The sequence below is a fragment of the Ambystoma mexicanum genome, chromosome 1p (assembly GCF_040938575.1).
Source record: "Ambystoma mexicanum isolate Mex_15411 chromosome 1p, UKY_AmexF1_1, whole genome shotgun sequence".
In the NCBI taxonomy this organism is placed as follows: Eukaryota; Metazoa; Chordata; class Amphibia; order Caudata; family Ambystomatidae; genus Ambystoma; species Ambystoma mexicanum.
Window position 1 is genome coordinate 1,455,215,705 of NC_090921.1, and position 21,161 is coordinate 1,455,236,865.

The window sequence follows — 21,161 nt, forward strand, 5'->3', positions numbered from 1 at the left end:
TGCTGTCCCAACACAAGGGGACAACCTTCCATCCATATCCTCAAACTCTGAACTTGGCAGCCTGGCTCCTGAAGTCAGAGTTTGGGCATTTACACCTTCCACAAAGGTGTCGGAATCCTAAAAGGCACAAACCTGACACAAGACTCTGTTGTTTGAACAAGTGGAAACGATTTGTCATTTGGAAGTCATGCAACTTCTATCCAATTGACTATTTTTATTTATTTTTATTTTATTTGCATTTTGAAAGCGCTCACACAGCTCGCAGGCATCGAGGCGCTGTTACAGGAATTGTTTGTTTTTTTAGTTGCATAATTGTAATTTTTGTCTTAGTTGCATTTTTTTTATAGCGCGCTTAAATGCCCAGAGGTTTCTAAGCGTGGACCTGGTGATCAAACCTGTGTTGCTTCGTTTCGTCTTGCTTCCAAGGCGAACACGTTTACCTTCACATATAGTGCACTGTCTGCTTTGCCTTTTAGACTCTGGGTTCCAACAGTGCATTTAGCAGCATTCTCTGCTTACGTAATGTTAATAGATTTATAGGGCGCCAAAGCCCATGGGCATCCAGGCGCCAAAGCAGGGAAAGTGATAAAAGAGGAGTTCTACTTATCCAAGCAAGTCTTCAGATGCTTTCTAAAAGCAAAATGGTTGTCCATTATGCCTAGGTGTTCTGGCAGTGCATTCCAGGCTCGAGCTGCCTGCACATGGAAAGCACGGCCATGTCCACCTACTCTCTTGACCCGATCTATCTCTAATAGGCAGGCCTTGGAGGAGCGAAGGTTTCTCTTAGGTTGATGGGCATTCAGCCTCTTTTTAAGATAGGCTGGCGCGTCACCAAAAACGCATTTATGGCAGGTAGTCAACAATTTAAATTGAATCTGTTTCTTTCGTGCCGCCGATGTTGGTTCGGTACGTTTCATCCGGTAGATAATGCGGACTTCTGCATTTTGGATCTTTTGTAGTTTATGGATATCTGTCTTATTTGCACCTCCTAACAAAGCATTACAATAATCTACACTGGGTAGAATCACTGCTCTAACCAGTTTTTCCCAATTTTCTGTAGAGACTAGTGGGGCAACTTGCTGTAGCACCTTATGATGGTAGTGTGTGCTTTTGGTAATGGCATCCACATGGGCACCACTGTCCACACTAGCTTCTAGGTAAGTACATAGGGTCGTTACCTTATGTACTACCGTGATCTGGCTACCATCAATTTTGGATTTGGCAAAGAAGTGACCAAGCTTATCTCTGGCTTGTCAAGGACCATACAACATAAGCTTAGTCTTGATAGCATTCAGACATAGCCAATTTGTTGTCATCCAGTTCTTAATGGTCAAGTAGACGGAGTGTAATACATGTTGATCCTTTTCATAGTCCCCACTGATTTCCAGTGCTAACTGGAAATCATCTGCATAATTACAGAGAAACAAATCCAAGGTCTCCAAATCCATACAGAGAGTAATATTATAAATGTTACATCACCTCGCAGAGCAAAGTGTCATGGGCGAAAGTTCTTTTAATTAAAGCTTTCATGGAAGGATTAGAGGTTATACCCTGAAATTTCTAATCCACCTCCAGGATGGGACCTAAATGTTGTGCTCGCAAAACTTGTGGGTCCACCTTTTGAACCAATGCACAGGGCTAGTCTTGGACATCTAACACATGACTGCTTTTCTTATAGCCATTACATCAATAAGAAGGGTCCCGGAACTACAAGCCATCTCTGTTCAAGATCCCTTAATTACTATTCACAAAGACACGGTGGTTCGAGGAACGCATCCTCGCTTTTCACATAAATTCTTCTCAAAATTCCCTGCTAAGCAATCCATTCAACTTCCAGCTTTTTACCAAAACCCAACACATTCAGCAGCAAGAAGCCTCCATACTCTGGATATAAGGAGAGCCATCATGTACTACTTAGATCAAAACTAAACCACTACGGAAAACAGATCAGTTCTTCATTGCAGCTGGTAGGGCAAGAGATCATGTGTCGAAGTCTGCCATCTTAAAATTGATAGTCGAATGCTTCCACGTTTGCTATTTATGATCTAACAAATTCTTCACACCAAGAGCCCACTCTAATCAAGGTACAGGGGCTATTCTAGCTTTTATTGCAAATGTTCCATTAGATGCAATTTGCAAAGCAGCTACTAGTTCCATCCACACATTTACACAATACTACTGCTTAGACGCACACTCAAAAGCAGATTCCCAGGGGGGTCAAGCGGTGTACCTTCAAACATTCCACCTCCTTCTCCAGGTACTGCTCACTAATCTATGCACAGCATGTGATTCTAAGCAGTTCCACAAGCGTCAGAAGGCATACATGCATTGTGTATCGTATTTCTGATACTTGTATCTGCTTAGATTCAAATGCGCCCACCCTTCCCCTGTCGGTTTTTAAGATGCATAGATGTCTTTTTCACCTTAATTTTTTCTACCTTAACTTTCCTGTACTCGGGCAAACGCTTCATGCTCGCGCATGTCAGAAATAAAACACTCTGAGGGACTTTGACGTGTGAAGAACCATGGGTTCAGTACACATCACACAAGGAATAGTATTACACACATACACACCTAGTCGATGTCCCTTTTTGAATCTCAAACAAGTCCTGCAATACTCTGCGACTACCACTAGATGTCAGCCTATGCACAGCATGTGAATCTAAGCAGATCCAAGCATCAGAAATACAATTGCAGTAATTAATGTATTATATACACCACCCTCACACGATTCCTGAGAGTCTAATCTATAGATAATAATCAATGTTGTCATTACCACTGCACCGTAGCGAAGGTTGCACAAAGGAAAACTTATTTCACATTTCTGTGAATCTTTCTCAAGCCAGGCAAGAAGAAGAATGTGGTAACATCAGACTGCGGTCTAATTGAGAAAAATATACTGTAGGATTTCATGTATAATACGATGTTAACTAATTTTTTAAGGTTGCTACCTATACAAATAAAAGCCTACGAATGTTGAGTGCTAAGGTTAATACAAACTGAGAAAATAAATATCGGACTACAAATCTGGCATCCTCTCGCACTACACACAATTACTTGACAACACTCGCCATAAAACGACAAAATGAGTGTCAAGTAGTTTAGAGTTATGATTTTAATTTTGAGTAGGAAAGACTTTGTTTACGTTTGCTGAAATTATTGCTTCGGAATGTTTGTAGCAGGCTTCATATTTTTCACTAGTGATGGACAGTTTGGAATCCACAGGGAGAAGTGAAAAAACGGCCTTGGACAAATTAAACTTAAAATTTGCAGCCACCATCCAGGACCCACTCTGATTTAAACAAACCTCCAGGTGCTAGACCTCTTCCAACCACAGACTATCAAACGACCCCAACGCTTCCATTTAAAAATGGCAGATGAGATACACCTCCACAGTGAGCAGGCAGTATGCCAGAGGAGACTAAACGGTTCTGGACAGATTGATTCAGGTCCTTTTTTTGACTGAGTTCACAATGAAAAAATGGAAGCCTTAATGTCAATGCATTGGGATTGAATTACGAGTGCCTTATAATCCGCCAAATCAAAGGCCACTGTGAGGCCAAGAAGCACAAGTAAATTGGAATCCCCACAACCAGTTGCCCTGATGAGGCCCCCTCCCCCTTGTAGTCTCTCCTCCCTAAAACATGAATGACTACAGGCTCTGAGCTGTTGACCCCTGAAGCTTGAATGATAATGCCAGCAGAGTAACTGATGTTATTCCATCTGAGCAGTCTATTGGAAGGACACTGCTTTATCCAAGTCTTTCCCAGAAAGGGTAAGCTACTGATGGGACAAAAATTACTTGGGTGCCCAGTGTAGCTCTCCCCAAAAGTGGGGTTCTGAAACCTGTCCTTCAAGTTCTCTGGAAATATTCCCTGAATAAGTGACCCATTTAAAAGTTGGAATAGGGAGACCAAAGTCCACATGAGAAGAGCTTTTAAAAAAACAGAAACTAATGCTTTACTAGGCATGGTGGGTTGTGTGGCGGGTCTGAAGAACAGAGGCTTGCTTTCCATTTTAAAACTTTATTATCAAAATGAAAAGTTGCAAACACCTAGGTTTGCCCTACCTAACACAAACGAACTAGGGTGCTTGTCTGCCTGTGAGTCCAAGGGGAAGATATGTCCTCTGTCCAAAACATACTTATCCTATTCTGTGCCTACCACTATCAAAACCAACTAAGGCACAGGAAATGGACCCCCTTCTCCTGTGGTCTGCTTTTCAGCACAGTCACTTTAATTGTCAAAGGTCTTTCTTACTTTATCAGTTTGTACAGTTCGGAAATGGGACTCCAGTCCCCTATCCTTTGCTTGACAACTTGGTCTCTCTCCCTACTTGTTTATCACACTTGCCACTTTTTTCTCTATACCATGTCCAGTCCTTGCACTGAAACAAGTATGTGTTTTCATATAACTTGCCACTCTTCTTTGGTAATCGTAACTTCGGATCCTCACTGGGACTGGCATGCTTCTTCCATTTGTTACATTCGGTATCCCTCCCGCCTTGCCCATTACCTCCTTTCTCTTGGGGTTAACATCCCGGGGCCTGCCTTTAGGGTCGGATCCTTTCCTCCAGTCGGCTTTGTGGTTCTCGGTTTCTCTCTCTCGCGTGTGTAGTACGCGCTCTGTGCTGTGAACTGGTCTGTAGTCTATGTCGCAGTTGTACTCCTCAGTCCATGCCTCACGGTCACGCCACCACCCAGGCTTCGGTTGCTACACTGTTTCCTTCTCTCAGCTTCAGGGTTCTGTTGTGTTGGCTTTGCGCACCAGATTCCTTCGAAGCTCAGAAGCTGCACATTTTGGTCTCCCTCAGCTCTCCTCACACAGCTGATTCGAAACTCATCGGCTTCTCCTTCTCCAAACGGCACTCTTCCTACTGGATTTATAATGCGTTGCTGGGTCTTCCCTGGCGGGACGTCAAAGTCCTTCATGGTTTCCTGAGTACTCTGTGCGAGTTTAATACAATCTTCTCAGTATTCCATAAATATTCTTCCTCATGTTGATTTAATGTTTCTACACCACAAAAATAAACATTAGCTTGTTCCTCATGTCTGTTAGATGCCATTAGTGGGGGGTGGGAGGGGGGGGTGTTCGTGTTTTCTCTCTGCCATGGAGGTCCCACTTGCTGCTTTACCTAGGGAGGGATGAAGGTGGTCTCACATCCTAGCCTCACAGGGAGAACAGACGGAATCCCACGATTTGTCAGTTTGTTTTCGAGATGACCTAATCAATGAGAAATCGGTCTGAGACCATAAACTTTCTCAAAGCTCTGTTTAACTTGTAATAAAGTAAGTGGAACAGATTGTCACCAACATTTAATTTCTTATTAAATAAGATATATTTTTTTTTCCCAAGAAGAAAAGTGCTTGATTTGGTTACGTTTCTCAACCCAGAAGGTAGCCCAAGGAGGATGATTGGGGGAAACTAAATGACGCACTACAACAAAAAGAATTTTAAAATGGATTCTAGCAGCTTTCATTTTGGACTACTAATAGATTTAGCCTCCGATTAAAAAATCTCTGCAGTCTAGCAAGTCTTAAAATCAGCGCAAGTGTGCATGAAGGACGGCAGCCGGAAAACATCTACAGTTCGGTTGTGACTCCTGTGAGCTCAAGGTACTTTTTACGATGCGGCCGGATTTTAATGACTGACCTAGTACCTTCTTGATGCAGTATGTATAGGAACCTCGTAGAGTCCAGCATTTCTTGCAGCTGCAAAAAAGGTGATCGAGTATGACGTTTTGCAGTTTTCTAAGCACGTGGCTGACCAACTCTGATAGTAAAAACTGTTATTATAATGGAATAAGTAAGTGATCCGACCATAACGCACCATGGCAGTGGAAATGGTAATCTACAATATACATTTGAATGCGAGTGGGAACAGCTACCAAACAACGACTTTAAAAGTGGGCAACGCCCTATCGTAAGGCACATTAAAATGAAACTGTTTTTATTCAGAGGGAAGTTGAGTTGGACAGCAGGTCTGCAATATTTGGTTTGACGATGCACCAAATGAATAACAATAGTGGAATTAACTGATCTCTGCATTGAAATGTGTAACTTGTAAGTGGAAAAGGAAGCGATAATGAAAATAATGCGCTTGATTCATGGTTTTATGCAGAATTGCAAAACCGCTTTTTTGGGGGGGGGGGTCCCGCTTATCAGCGTGTAAAATTGAAAAGCTTTGCAGTTGAGCTCACAATGGGACGGATGAGCTATCGGTAAACCACAATATCGTCTGTACAGGAAGTAGCATGTTTGGGCATTTAATAGTACAGTCGATAACCGGATGTAATAAACATAACAGGAATCTCGTTTTAAGTGGGTACATCTATATTGGGTTTAGTCATGGAATGTGAAACGATGCAAGGAGACGAAATGGTGCAATGTTACATAACGCACGAGCACGATTTACTATTTAATAATACGCCTAACTGGCCACATACTTGCCTACCACAACTACAAGCAAATAACGGGCACGGTTATTCAAAAGCCCCCAAGTATCTGCCTTTCAGGACGCCCTGGGTGAACGCGCACGCAGGTTGAGTTGAATCCCAAAAATTGTGAAACTACTACCAATGTGACTACTGTTACTACAGTTGCCAGCCAAATGATGTGCCGGCAGTGGGGGTGGCTCAGGACGGCGAGTGAGACTGCAGAGAATGCAGTGCGAGGAGGCCACACATTTGAGTGCTGAAAGATGGGGCGGGTGGCACCGGCAAGCTGACATAAATCCATCCTCCCCCACTTTGTTTTACACCAGTATGTCCCATTCTCGTGGGAGAAAAATCACGGTAAGTGTTGGCCATACACACAACTCTGTGCAGGCATAACTTTCTGGCACAGAGGATGCGCAGGCTCTGAATGTCCAATGAGGTGGAAACACTTTCAGAAAGGCAGGCTAGCCCAAAGGGCATCCACTGCTCTTCTGTGACTTTATGGAGAGATCCGGTGACCTCGTCCTGCATTTAATGTAATCCCTTATCCATGTGTTTATTGCAAGCTAACAGCCGGCATAAATGTTCATCCACTCCCTCAGTCCTCCATGTGCACAGCACACAATTTCTGACTCTCAAGTAGTCCATTATCACGTGCTAATGACTAGTTGAGAGTGCACATTTTGTGGGCCGAGTTAAAGCTGCCTGTACACGCTCGCTCTTCCCCCTTTTTGTGATCCCAACAAGAGAAGGATCTTTTTTATTAACTTGACTCACAAAGCACAGGCTGAAAACTGGACTGGAGGCTGAGATTTCTTTGCGGTTTGAAAATCCACATGTTTGAACCGGAATGTTTTTTGCTAGTGTGCACCCTAAACTGCACCCGGTTTCCTGTGTCTGCAGCTCTGTACTAAATTGCTGTTCACAAAACACTCATGATTGCACTAAGGTACAAAGGTAGTCGCATCACTTTAGATGTGTCCATGACTTTTAATGTAAATAATGAACATTAATGTTTCCTTTTCAGGTTGCTAAAGAAAGTGTGCTTAAATTTTGCCCAGAAGCTGATATTCAAGCTTATCATGACAGCATCATGAAGTAAGTTTTTAACTTGTTAAAAGTGGTTCCTTGCATGACGATTTTTTTGTTTGTTTTTGCTTCCCTTTGAACACCAAAACTCAGCCTACGTTTGTAGATGTTTGGTGGGGGAGTGGGGGGGATAGGGGGGGCATTGTCTCCCAAAAACCACCAAGAATTCCTCCCCCCCCCCCCCCCATCCCCTGCCACCCTCCAGTATATGGAGGACAGTTTTGAGTACCTGCAGAATCTGTTTAGAGCTTGAAAGAGAATCATCCTTCTCTTGGCCACAGCGGTGAGCCTCTGAAGGGATTGTATACAACTCCTAGAAAACAACCTGTGCCATTAATTTTGAAATAAAGTGCCGGTGGATATTGGGTGAAGTCGTCCAATTCTAGTGATGTATTTAAAAAAAAAGTCCATGCCCAGTTTTTAGAGAGGCGAGGGGTATATATTTGAGGAAATGGAGGTTATCACTTGTATTCAGATGGATGCATGGGAAGAGTTCATGGTTTTACTTGCAAAGCAGAGCGAAATCTTCATAATTGGTAGGCTTTATAGACCTTCTGGTACAAAATGTATTAAATTTGATATGGAAGTTCTCAAATGCAGCAGGTATATATGCCAGAAGCAGAAAGTTCAATGAATAGTTGCCCCTCTGAAGGAAGAGTTAGTAACGTTTTTCTCAGCAATTTTCCCTCCATATTCTGTGGCCCCTCCCACCCCCCAAACTTTTTACTTTTTGTTTTTCACACTGATCGGACTTTTTAAAGTGTAGTTAAGCCCTCTGCTTCACCATGGAGCTTTTCCTCATGTTATTGGTAAACTGACTAGTCCTTCATACTGTCGGTACTGGGAAACTGTTTCGGTTAGTCTTTTGACTTTACCTTTTCTGGTAACGTTTTATCATTGCACAATGCTTCTTAAAATGCAGTGCAATGGGGTTTCTTTTTGTATGACCCCAGACACACACAAAGGGATTTTTTGATTTACCTAAGGTGTGTCTAAGGACAAACTGGTGGTACAGTTCTTTTTCTTACTTTTTACTGTACTTTTTATCCATCCCGCATTAGACCACCAACAATGGCTAGTGTCCAAATATGGCTGTGCTACCAGATTTATTTTGATTGTTCCTTGCCAATCTAATCCTTTGGCATTCTTCCTGCTTTGTCGGGCTAGGAATTTCCTTTTATGGGCAAGTGCATGACCAGCAAAGGCTTGCTTTTCGCAAGCTAGTGCATACCACTTTAGTGGGGTACCACGAGTTGGGCTGGGACTGTCTGGTCCCAATCCACATACTGGCGTCTGAGTCTGGTGTGCATGCTTGCCTGAAACCCCCAGTGGTCTTTGATTGGACCACTTGTGGTGTGCATGTGTGGGGCAGATCTTTCCATTGGAGGGCTGAGCCTGATCACTCACCTGACTTTGCGATAAGAGATTTTCTGTAGCTGTTCCAGCAGTTCTGAAGAGGGGCCAAGTTTCATGTTGTAGGTGTGAAGACTGTGGAAGACATGAGGACAATCCCTGAAGAGGCCTGGAGACCGAATCTGGCTGGAGCCCTGTCTGGCTACTGATCTCTGAAGACACTCGTTGGTGCTTCAACCCTCTGGACCGGTGGGAACAACTGGTCCCGGCATATTCTGGTACTCAAGCAAGTGGTGCCTTCGGAAGTGTCCTGGACCACAAAGGTGGACTGACCAGCTCCAAATTGGGCTACCGAAGCAGCATTGTTCCGAGTTCTGTCCCCAGAACTCTAGGGTGGTCTTCAGCTTGTGCAGAAAAGGGGTCTTCCGGCGCAATTTCAGCTCCCTGCTGCCGACTGGGTCCTGAGGTGGGAGACTTTCTTCAGCTGTGATGCGTGGTTTCTGCACTGGAACAAATACAGGAACACCTTCCTCCAGCGCAAAAACTTTTCCCTCACCAGCCCTTTTTCAAAAAAGCTTTGAGACTTTAGGGCACGAGACCCCATGCATCGTAGGGATTGGATTTGCAAAGTTAGAGTAATTCCTGTGAATTCCTTTTATTCTACTGCATCACTACTTAACTTCTTTTTGTTGTCTGACTGACTGAATTTTCAAGACCCTAAAGGTGACTGTATATATGTTTTATAACTTGAGTGTTGTGTGATATTACCACCTGCTTATTTAATTTCTTAGTATTTGTATTTATTTGGCTTATATTATACCAAAGCGCTGCACATTTACAACAGGATACATTTAAAGGAGAGTTCCGGGACTTTTTTTTTATTGTCCCTACGGGTCGGCCATGTGTTTGTAAGCATAAATCGGTAGATCGTAGGAAACTTTCCTATGGACCTTACCCGACTTTTCGCCCATTATCGCACTCGAAATCAGCCTCCATTTTGTGATAATCCTATCATTCCGCCGCATCGACCTGGCTCACCTGCCTTTGCGGCACTAAATCAAATCCCCCGCCCCTGAAACAGACTTTATCACACCATTCATATTCCCCGCCTCTATCCGTGACGTGACTGAGCTGCGTAGGCAAACGCGCCCAGGCGTCTTCTACGCGACTCCACACAGACCCCGGAAATCAACACAGATCAGCTCACAATACAGCGCACCACAATTCGGAATATGAAACTGTACTTTGAAATCAAACCGCAAGATTGTAAATGTGGTAAAGTACATTTATTTGACATCAAATGTTTAGAGAATATTCAGCGATTTGCATTTTTATTTGCTCATGTTCCAAAAAGTTCGTATTGAGGAACGCGATGGTCCTTTGCTGTACACAGGGTCTTAGAGCATCTCACAATACAGCACCACAATTCGGAATGTGAAACCGTGGTTTAAAAGCAAACGGCAAGATTGTACATTTGGCAAAGTACGTTTATTGGACATCAAATGTTTAGAGAATATTCAGCGATTTGCATTTTTCTTTGCTCTCGATCCAAATTAGTTCGTCTTGAGGCAAGCGATGTTCGTGTGCAGTACACAGGGTGTTGGTTTACGATAAAAATAAGCTCTTCTGTCGCACTGATAATCGCATGGCTGTTCCAACAACGAGGCACTAGGCCACCACAACGGTAGGTATGTTGCATCTAACCGTTAGTACCGCGTAAGGGCATACTTGTACTTGGCGATCGTCCCATAAAATGGTCAGGGTGGTAACGTTGTTCACGCGGAGAAGCAACTGGCGGCTGTAGAAGCCGTCCGCCGGTGTCTGGTACTCGTGACACAGACAGTAGTGAATGATGTACCTAAAAACATAAAAAATGAAATTAGTCTCACCATCAGATCCTTATTAAAATTATTCATTTCATAGCGAGGACAGCGCTACTGGGTGTACACAAGTGTTTAAAGGCGTGGCGAGGCATGGAGGGGGGGGGAGTGGAGTACAAGGTAAGTAGCATAAAATAATAAATAAATAGGGCCAGCTGGTGGCAAGTGCAAGCTAAGTGCAGAACAAGTGCTGGGAAGGGGGGGCTGTAGGATACTGAGACAGTCCCCCAGTGCAGGGGTTGACAGGGAGGCAGTGCAGGTGGAGAGTGGAAGGGCCCAGGACCGAGGTCGCAGACAGTGGACCAGTTGTAGCAGGGGAGAGGGAGAGAGAAAGCAGAAGCAAAGAGGAAGGTTTTGAGGTGCTTCAGTAAAAGCAGATGTTTCTCCTCCAGATAGTGCGCGGTAGAAAACACTATGCCACATAGAACGAACAAGTACAACTGAACCCGTCTTTAAAGCCACTGTATAGTAATGAAATTGCGGTATAAACTCATCAAAAGTTACTTACATTATATTTGCATTTTCCATTGTGTCTCTGTGTAGGGCAGACCCGAAACACCACTCCTTCTTTGCCGACGTTACTTCTTCTAATGAACGTGGCTCATCGTTTCGTTTCTGAAATTTTATTCATTATCTTTTCTTAGTCTTTCAGGATGGTCCCGGCCTGTCAAGGTCAAATCACAATAGAACCTTATATTGGGTCGTGGGCCGTTCCGCCACCCGAGCAAAACATCAAAGCAGCTGACCTTCACTTTGAGCGAGCACACATTTCTAGTTAGCTCCAGTTAGTGTAAGGGCATCTTGTCTGCGTGCCTTTTTTTTTATTGTCCCTATGGGTCGGCCATGTGTTTGTAATACGGAAACATTCTATAATTTTTGTAAAAATGATTTATATTACTGTTTGGTTTAATTGCAATGGGCCTGCAACATGAGGAGACTCGAGAGAACAGACAATCGAATTACAATCATTTAAACCGTGATGTGTATTTCTCAATGAGCTCTGCTTTAGGTGGACATGGAACAGAGGCAATGTTGGGTGGCAATGCAGTTGTCCCCTGCATAGGTTCGTTCACCACTCCATGTATGTGCCTATCGAGGACATCTACGATAAGTCTCTCAATAAACTCATATTGCATATCCTCAAACACTGGTTTGATCACCCATTGTTTACTTCTTTTAGTGAAGGCCTTATTGTAGCGAAGCGTCCCTAAAGTTCCGGTCGTCCTACTTTGTTGACGGCCAACATTATGGTTATGTGCCAAGACCGCTAGAAGAGTCCGATTTATCATGCCTTCCATGCCAAAATGCAATCTTTTGGGCCTGTACTTTAGGCACATATTGTGGAACACCTCCAAATCTCCTGTGTGGCAGAATTCCGTGAGTCCCCTCAAATCTCTTGTTATAGTTTTATCAAATACAATCTTTTCAATGGCCTTGTGAGTGGGTGATGAAGGAATCAACCACTTCTTCTTCCGTGCCTCCTCTGTGGACAAATGGCCATGTTCACATTTGTGGAAATGCTCATTTGTCGACCATCGATGTACGTTGCTACAGTGCAACATTACTGACCGCCATTTTTCCAGTAGAATTTCCAACGACCCTTCACATGTTTTTGAGCTCCACCAAAGATGGTTGCTGATTGACTTGGACCACTGTGAAATACCTTGCATATCTTTTTTTTTTCCTGCAGCCGACAATTTTTTATTGATTGATTTTGCAAGATGCCAAACGTCAAATTGGTGATTTATATTTTTGTACTGTTCTCTCATTGTCTTGGCAATTGAAACGTGTCTGTCCGTGGCTATCAGGTCGATCACCATTCCCCGCGATTGTAGTTCTTGCAATGATGCTACAAAGCCAACTTTCTCCATGGCCACTGAGGATGTACTTTGTGACACCTGCACGACCACCGAACTCACAATTTTCTTACTTTCCATGTCCTGAAAGTGGTAGGTGCAGTACTTGGCTGAAAATCCTGGACTGTCGCATTGTCCATCACCGGCTAGCCTGAAGCGTTTGCCCGCGAATGTACTTTCCATTGACATTTTTTCCATTCTCCAAGCTTCGCTGATGGCTGGAAATAGATAATCGGTTTGGTATTTGTAGAACTGACTTTTCGCAATGAAATGGATTCCCACAAACTGAAAGAAATACTGTAACTTTTTAAAACTTGAACCACTAAAAAGTGCGGCCGCTGCACAAAGTAGATTGCCTGCTGGCAGTTGCCCCAGCATGGGTTGTGCAGACCATGCGAACGGATGATATTGTGTACAGGTGGCATGTATTTTAAGGTTAGTGCCTCGAATTGCACGAGTCACATTAATCAATGGCTCCCCACATACTTCCCCACCAACCCAATGCCCACATTTCATCATCATAATAATATCCATCAAACAGCTATCGAATACAATGAATTTGGCCTCTTTCCTTATACTGTCACTCTGCATCCCAGCTGGTTCGGCCTGTAACGTTGAGGACATGTCACTCGCATGAAAGGTACAATCTCTGATATCGTCTTCCGCTATGCTGAGTGATATTGATGGTGTTTCATTGTCGTCCACTTCATTCTCTTCCATTGCAACATCTGTTCCTTGTCCGGAGATGGGAGAAAAAAACAATGTCTTCAACTTTCGCGTGCTCTTATTTTTTGCGGGTGTGGATTCTGTGAATTGATCTACGACTGCATCCAAACTACCAGGAGGACATTCACTATCAATGGCTGGTGGTGGTATAGCTCCGTTGTCAATCACTTCATATTCTTCCCATTGGCACGATGCATCTCCAGTCTCAAGTCCCTGCCAAAAGGTTTGACAAGCAACATCTCTCGTTCGCTTCACTGTCTGTGTAGATCTAGTTCTTACACCCACTCGCAACTAGAGGACAGATTAGAAAAGGGATGTTCAGTTTAAACACAACTTACAGTATTGAACTATTGACAGTGAAAGACAACATAATATAGTGAACAGGACACTAACCTTCTTTTGCTTTCTTTTCTTTGAAACTTTCTTTCCTCGAACTTCAACATCTGGACGCTGTTGCTCCGACTCGTGTGTGCATGTCTCCACTTCCTCTCGCGCTGCAACGACTATACTTTCATGATAAGCACATCCATCACTCACTGAGGCTCCATCGACTCGCTGAAACATAGAACTTTCATTAGTATGTATAATAATATTGAAAACACAAAATGTACTTGGGGACCAATACCCATACGTACATCTCAATAGCAAAACACGAATGAACGCATTGTGTAGAACATTCAAACGACAATAGTTCACGCATTGTTGATCTAGTTAGATTGAACTGTCAAGATCCATACCTCGGGCTCCGCATAGACTTCCATTGATGATATTATTGAAGATGACGCTTCAGCAACTCCCTGAAACACAGTAATTGCATTAGTATGGTTTTCTATTTTGTTTAAAAGAACATAAACTTTCTGCAGGCGTCAACGGCTCATCTAAATAGACCTGCACAAATGATCAGTTGTCTAAAATAAATAATGGATATCCAAATATGATTCGATTTGCTCCATCGTTGGAAGTGTCACCACCCAGAGATCTGCATCAACTACTAGGGGTGATGTTCTTGTTGAAGAAGCTCCGTCAGCTCCCTGAAACATAGTACTTGCGTTAATAAAGAAGGAAGTATAGCGGATGTAATCACGTCATTTGATCTCGCATGATTGATCTGTCAGTATCCATACCTCGAAATGCATAAGAACATCAAGGGACGCTGTAACTGCGGTGCACACTTCTGCAAGCTGTTGCGCCGACCCGTAACTGCATGCTCCCCCTTCCTCTTGGACTAATGCTCCATCGACTCCCTGAAACATAGGACTTTCATTAGTAATGAACACAATATTGAAAAAAGAAGACACATAGGAGGGCGACGACAGAAGGACATACCAATGGCTAAAAACGAAAGAAACATTGTGTGTAACAATCACGCTACAAGAATGCAAGATCTGATGATCTCCATCGATGGAACTGTCCGGAAACGTACCTCGAGCATCTGAGTGACATCTACGGTTGTCGTCAATGCGTTGGACTCCTCAGCATCTCCCTGAAAGACAGTACTTGCATTATTTTGGATAACAATAATTATAACTGAAAACAAAGACTAGAGGACGAGTACTGTGGTGTACCATTAGGTAAAATAATTACACGATCAATTAAAACTATTGATTTACATGCCTAAAACAAGTCAGTGTCAGAATAGCTAAGTAAGATTACCCGATAGGCGCTTGAAGTGGCTGATGACTGCAATAACGACACGGATGGAGAATCTTCAGCCTTCATATTGAGTGGATACATAAATGGGGAAATTATTGTTAGCTAATGCTACACACTACCGCAATGCCGAGAGATAAATACGTAAACTTGACTCACCAGTGGAGGGATGTGGACGAATAGAGTGGGAATAGCGGTTGAGAGCAATTTTCGCCTCGCTCGCGGTGTTTTCGTCCTTATTAGCAATGATGTGGAGTACATGTCTGGGCTAAAGTGCCTGCTGCAGATGCGGTATCGATCACCCCTCTTGTCCGCAAAGACTTCTAGGACTCTACTTTCTATCTCAGAGGCTGGATATCCGCAATATCGGACCCATTCTCTTATCTGATCTATTGTCTTAGGGAAAACATGCATTATAGTACCTTCAGATTTGTTATGGGTCTTCGAAGGGCAACCGCCAATGGAACAGGCAGGCATTATGGAAAGTTCTGAAAAGTAAAGATCAACAATTCTCTATGAATACCAATGTGTTAAAACATTAAATGACACATAAAAGGTTCAATGCAAGGTCCGTTTTGGTTCTTGGAACTATACATGTTATTCACATGCGGATAAGTATTTCAATAACTTTCAAAAAATAGAAAAAGTAATTTGACTAAACTCAGAACATGTGACTAGTTCCTTGCATGTACTGTCGTGAACGAAAAGAAAACATGGATGCAATTTGATGACTACTAGCAAATAGATATAAATTAAAAAATTGGACGCAAAATGATTATGGTACATGGACTTACCTTGACGAACAAACAGTTAGATGCAGGGATCAGAGTAGTTTCTTGTCGTAGAACAGGGAGCTGTTCACAGGTTGCAAACTGACGAGTTTGCTCAAAGTGGTCACGGAAGTTCACAGAGACGAAGAGCAGATAACCAGCACCTTCACGGGTTGACTAGCAAAGCGCAAAGAAGTTCTCATTAGAAATATGAAGTGGGTTATAAAGAATTCGAAACAGGGGTGTGTTTGTGAATGAATGACGTGTATATGTCGTGGCATTATGCGGTCTGCAGGGGGCCGTCCAGCGTGAGGGGGGATGCTTGGCAGGAGACACGGGGTCTGGAGGTAGACATGGGAACAACAACCCATGCTCTATAGACCACTTTGAAGTGTACATGGTCTTTGGCACCTCTTGGCCTTTATCGCTCCCTGACAGCTCCACTTGCCAGCACAAGTACCCCGGTGCGAACTGCCTTTGATAGGGCGGGGGGTGGATCGGGGCGGTGGTCGTGCAGACAAGACACAGGAAGACTCGTGAATGGAGACACACTTATGTGGATTGCAGGGGGCCGTCCAGCGTGAGGGGGGATGCTTGGCAGGAGACACGGGGTCTGGAGGTAGACATGGGAACAACAACCCATGCTCTATAGACCACTTTGAAGTGTACATGGTCTTTGGCACCTCTTGGCCTTTATCGCTCCCTGACAGCTCCACTTGCCAGCACAAGTACCCCGGTGCGAACTGCCTTTGATAGGGCGGGGGGTGGATCGGGGCGGTGGTCGTGCAGACAAGACACAGGAAGACTCGTGAATGGAGACACACTTATGTGGATTGCAGGGGGCCGTCCAGCGTGAGGGGGGATGCTTGGCAGGAGACACGGGGTCTGGAGGTAGACATGGGAACAACAACCCATGCTCTATAGACCACTTTGAAGTGTACATGGTCTTTGGCACCTCTTGGCCTTTATCGCTCCCTGACAGCTCCACTTGCCAGCACAAGTACCCCGGTGCGAACTGCCTTTGATAGGGCGGGGGGTGGATCGGGGCGGTGGTCGTGCAGACAAGACCCGTTTGCCGCAGGGCCTCACCAAGGAGAGGCCATCTAACTGAATGTAAGAGGATGGCTGCAGGATCTACTACATGGAATGCAGGGGGGTGAGTTTATAAATACCTCACCCTCCCAGGAGAATATACACTAGATTCATTTAAAAAATCAAAACAACCATTGTTAAAATATATGTTGGGCTTTATTTTAGATTTTAATTAAACATAAATAATAAACATTACACATTGTAAAGTTGAGGTTGCAGCACATCGAGGGAAAATCCGCGGTATTGTCCACTGTCACTGGGGAAATGTTGTCTAATGGCAAGTACCGCACAGGCAGGTATTACTCTCCGAACGCGGTGTCCGAGCCTCCCGTGAAGCCACCAAGTGAAGCAACGATAGGCCACCAGCCTGTACCACCTGTGAAAAAAAAAGATGCAAACTGTATTAAACTGACCAAACTTTCTTATCAATGTCGATTCAGGTAACACATGTCATTTTTCTTAGAAAAAAATTATATCTAGAAAATGCACTATATGGAACAAATTTACATGCGTTCGAATGATATGTAAATGTAATTTTATATGTGGGAGACGACCATGAAATAGTGGTGGCATTACTGACATCACAAACAGAGTATACTTACTCGTTACTCGGATTACGCGGACGAACAGTGCCGCGAAGTTCGTGCATAAGCACCATCATCATCCTCAACACGGTCCGTGAGAGGCAGGCTTCCCTGAACTCTGGCAGCTCGGTGATGCATTGCGGACTTTGCTCGCCTTCCTGCAGACTTTGCTCGCTTTCCGAAATGTAGGCCAAGCACCCGGAATTTTCACGGCAGCAGCAGTTCTCCTCCTCAGTTGGCATTAGCTCGCACCGATTGCACGTGCACCAGGTGGAGACGCCGTCCATGCGACATGGTCCAGGCTCTTCATCCGTTGACTGGTCCTCCCAACTGCCGTCCGAATCCCCATCGTTTTCGCGTGCTTGACTTTCCAGTAGTTCTTCCTCGGTGTACTCGGGCTCGTACATATACGGCATTATTGTGGCCATTGTGCGGTAAAGATAGTAAAATAATTTACAGAGATGGTACAGGTGTTCACACGGGCTACAAGCGGCGAAGGTAGCTGACCAGAGCACTGAAACGAGTCACAGAATACTCAAAGTAACACAGAGAGAGGAATGGAATCGAAAATCTGCTGCTGTGTGTTGTGAAACGGTCTGTTTATACTTATTGGGGAAAGAGGCGTCCTGCCATTTCCATGGCAACACGTCAATAGCTGAGGCGCAGCGATTGTTGACACGAGACGTGCTTGAAATGGGCAGTACGCGTCTGCTGATGTCAGGCTCAGGGGCGGGGGATTTGATTTAGTGCCGCAAAGGCAGGTGAGCCAGGTCGATGCGGCGGAATGATAGGATTATCACAAAATGGAGGCTGATTTCGAGTGCGATAATGGGCGAAAAGTCGGGTAAGGTCCATAGGAAAGTTTCCTACGATCTACCGATTTATGCTTACAAACACATGGCCGACCCGTAGGGACAATAAAAAAAAAGTCCCGGAACTCTCCTTTAATATAACAATGGTAACAAGAAGCAAATTACAATTTTGATTGTCAACAAAACAGCATGTAGAGCAATGATGGAGGGAAGGGGGAGAAGTGGAGCAAAGCTAGGAGGAGGGAGGGAGGGGGGAAGGAGTAGGAGGAGGAGGAGGAGGAGGCGGCAGGAAGGGGGTGAGGGCAAGAATGGGGTGGGGGGGAAAGGGAGAGGCTTAAGGGGGGGAGTGTAAGGGAGGGAGAAAGAGGGGGGAAGGGAAGGAAAGTGGGAGAGGGAGGGGCATCATGGCGGGGAATGGAGAAGGAGGGATTTAAGGGACGTGCGGAAAGAGGAAAAGGTAGGAATAGAGCGGATTGAGAGAGGTAAGGAGTTCCAGTGGAGGAGAGGCCAGGAGTTGGAAGGAGCGGAAACGAGAGGAGGCACAAGGGGAGGGAAGAGTGAGGAGGAAGTGGTCAGCGGAACGGAGGGAGCGAGATGGGGGTGTAGAAAGAGAGAAGGGAAGAGATAAGGGAGAGCGAGATTGTGGCGAGATTTAAAGACTAGGCAGAGAAAAAGAAATTTAAGTTGAGAGTGAAAGGGGAGCCAACCAATGGAGGATAAGGAAGCAGAGATGGAGTCACAGGGGGAGAGCAGACAGACGGTACGGATAGCAGAGTGATAGATTTAAGGGGGGCAAGATGAGAAGAAGGTAGACCAAAAAGTAAGGAGGAGCAGTAGAAGAGACGAGAAAAGATAAGGGAGGAGATTAAAAGTTTAGTAGCATGGAAAGTAAGGGAGGGGCGAACTTTGCGACTATTACAGAGGTGGTAGCGAAAGGAACGAGAGGTGAGTGAGCTGTGGTGGGAAAAGGTGAGAGAAGAGTCAAAGTGAAAACCTAAGTTGCGAGCGTGAGGCGAGAAAGTGAGATTAGTGGGAGGAAAATGAATGAAAGGAGGGTGGGTGGAAGGGAATTGTAAGGGAAGAAAACTTCTTCAGTTTTGTCAGAGTTAAGGCAAAGAAAGCGAGAAGACATCCAGTTTTTAATAGCAGTAAGACAGGAGGAAAGTTTAAGGTGGAGATCAGGAGTGAAGGAAGAGAAGGAAAGAAAGAGCTGTGTGTCGTCGGCATAGAAATGATGAGAGATGCCAACTGAGGAGATAAGAAGGGCAAGGAGGGAGGTGTAGAGCGAGAATAGGAAAGAACCAAGCACCGAGCCTTGGGGAACTCCATAAACGAGAGGGTGGGTGGGTGGGAGAGGAGCGGCCTCCCCAGGAAACAGTAAAAGAGCGGTGGGAGAGGTAAGAGGATAGCCATTTAAGAACAGATCCCTTCAAACCAAAGGCGGAGAGAGTGTTGAGAAGAACGGGATGATCAACAGTGTCGAAGGTAGCAGAGAGATCAAGAAGAATAAGGACAGAGGATTGCTTTGAGTGTCGGGCAGAGAGGAGGGAGTTAAGGATGTATGTGAGGGCTGTTTCAGGAGAGTGTTTGGGACGAAAGCCAGATTGAGGAGTGGGGTAAGGAGAGAGAGATTAGTGACAAAGAAGAGAGCTGCGAGTAGGCACCGCGCTCAAGAAGTTTAGAGAGGAATGGGAGAAGAGAGAGAGGACGGAAGTTAGAGGGTAGTAGGGGGATCAGCAGAAGGTTTCTTCAGAATCGGAATGAGGGTGGCGTGCTTGAAAGCAGAGGGGAAGGTGGCCGAGGAAAGGCAGGTGTTGAAGGAGGTAAGGTAGGGAATAAGAAGAGGGTAGATTTTAGGAATAAGAAGGGAGGGGACGGGGTTGGATGGAGCAGACGAGGGGGTGGGGGCTTTGGAGAGGAGAAGAGAAACATCAGAAGGGAGACTGGGGAGAATACAGACATACAAGTAGAGGGTGAGGAAGAAGGGGGTAGGGGAAGAGCAAGAAGGAATTGATTTTTATTTTTGCCGAAGGTCAAGAATTTTGGAGAAGTAATCAGCGAAGTCAGTGGGAGATAGGGTAGAGGAGGTAGAAGGATTACGGGGAGAGAGAAGACGAGAGAGAGTTTGGAAGATGCGGCGGGGGTGAGGGGCTTGGGAATGAAGAAGGTTAGAGTAGTAGGAGCGTTTAGCAGAGGAGAGGCGGGAGACGTAGAGGGAGTGATGAGGGAAGTAGGAGGATTGGTTGGAAAGTGAAGGAGATTTGAGCCAGAGTGTCTCAAGACGTCAGAGGAGACGTCGCATGGTGAGGAGTTGAGGGGAGAGCCAAGGTTGAGAGGGTTTCCGGGTAGGACGGAAGAAGGAAAGGGGCTGGACTAGATCGAGAGGAGGAGATGGAAGTGGAGAGAGTGGAAAGTGTGTCATTGGCCGATAGTGAGGAGAAGTCGTGGAGAGAGGGGAGAGAAGAGCAATTTTCAAGAAAGTGACGGATCGAAGCTACGAAGGTCACGACGTGAGAAAATAGAAGGGGAAGGTTTAGGAGAAGGGGATGGGGAGAGAGGGAGAAGGAGAGTAAAGTGTGATCGGAGAGATGGAGAGGAAGTGTAGAGACAGTAGAAGAGGGGTAGGAAGAGTGAAAGATAAGGTCAAGAATGGAGCTGGAGGAATGAGTAGGGGAGGAAGGAAGAGGGGAGAGAAGATGGGAGTCAAGAATGGACGACGGGGGAGTGAGGGGGAGAAGAAGTGAAGATTAAAGTCGCCAAGAACAGTAAGGGGGAAGGGAGAGGGAGAGATGAGAGAAAGGTGATCGAGGTCATCATAGAAGGTGGAGAGAGGCCCCGGTGGACGATAAATGATTAGAAAGGAGATGGAGTGAGGAGAAGGATTTGTAAAGAAACTCAAAAGAGGGGAGGGAAG

General features: G+C 44.9%; 1 protein-coding gene across 2 annotated transcripts in view; it reads left to right on the plus strand.

Annotated features, from left to right (window-relative positions):
• UBA2 (ubiquitin like modifier activating enzyme 2) overlaps positions 1-21,161 on the plus strand; it is a 470,118-nt gene that overhangs the window by 81,377 nt on the left and 367,580 nt on the right. Inside the window, exon 3 of one of the 2 annotated variants that reach the window (XM_069607094.1) lies at positions 7,463-7,533. The exons of the other annotated variant lie outside the window; for it this stretch is intronic. Within the exon in view, the coding sequence (XP_069463195.1) occupies positions 7,463-7,533 (71 nt within the window). The remainder of the gene's footprint in view (positions 1-7,462; positions 7,534-21,161) is intronic. 2 annotated transcript variants of the gene reach the window in all.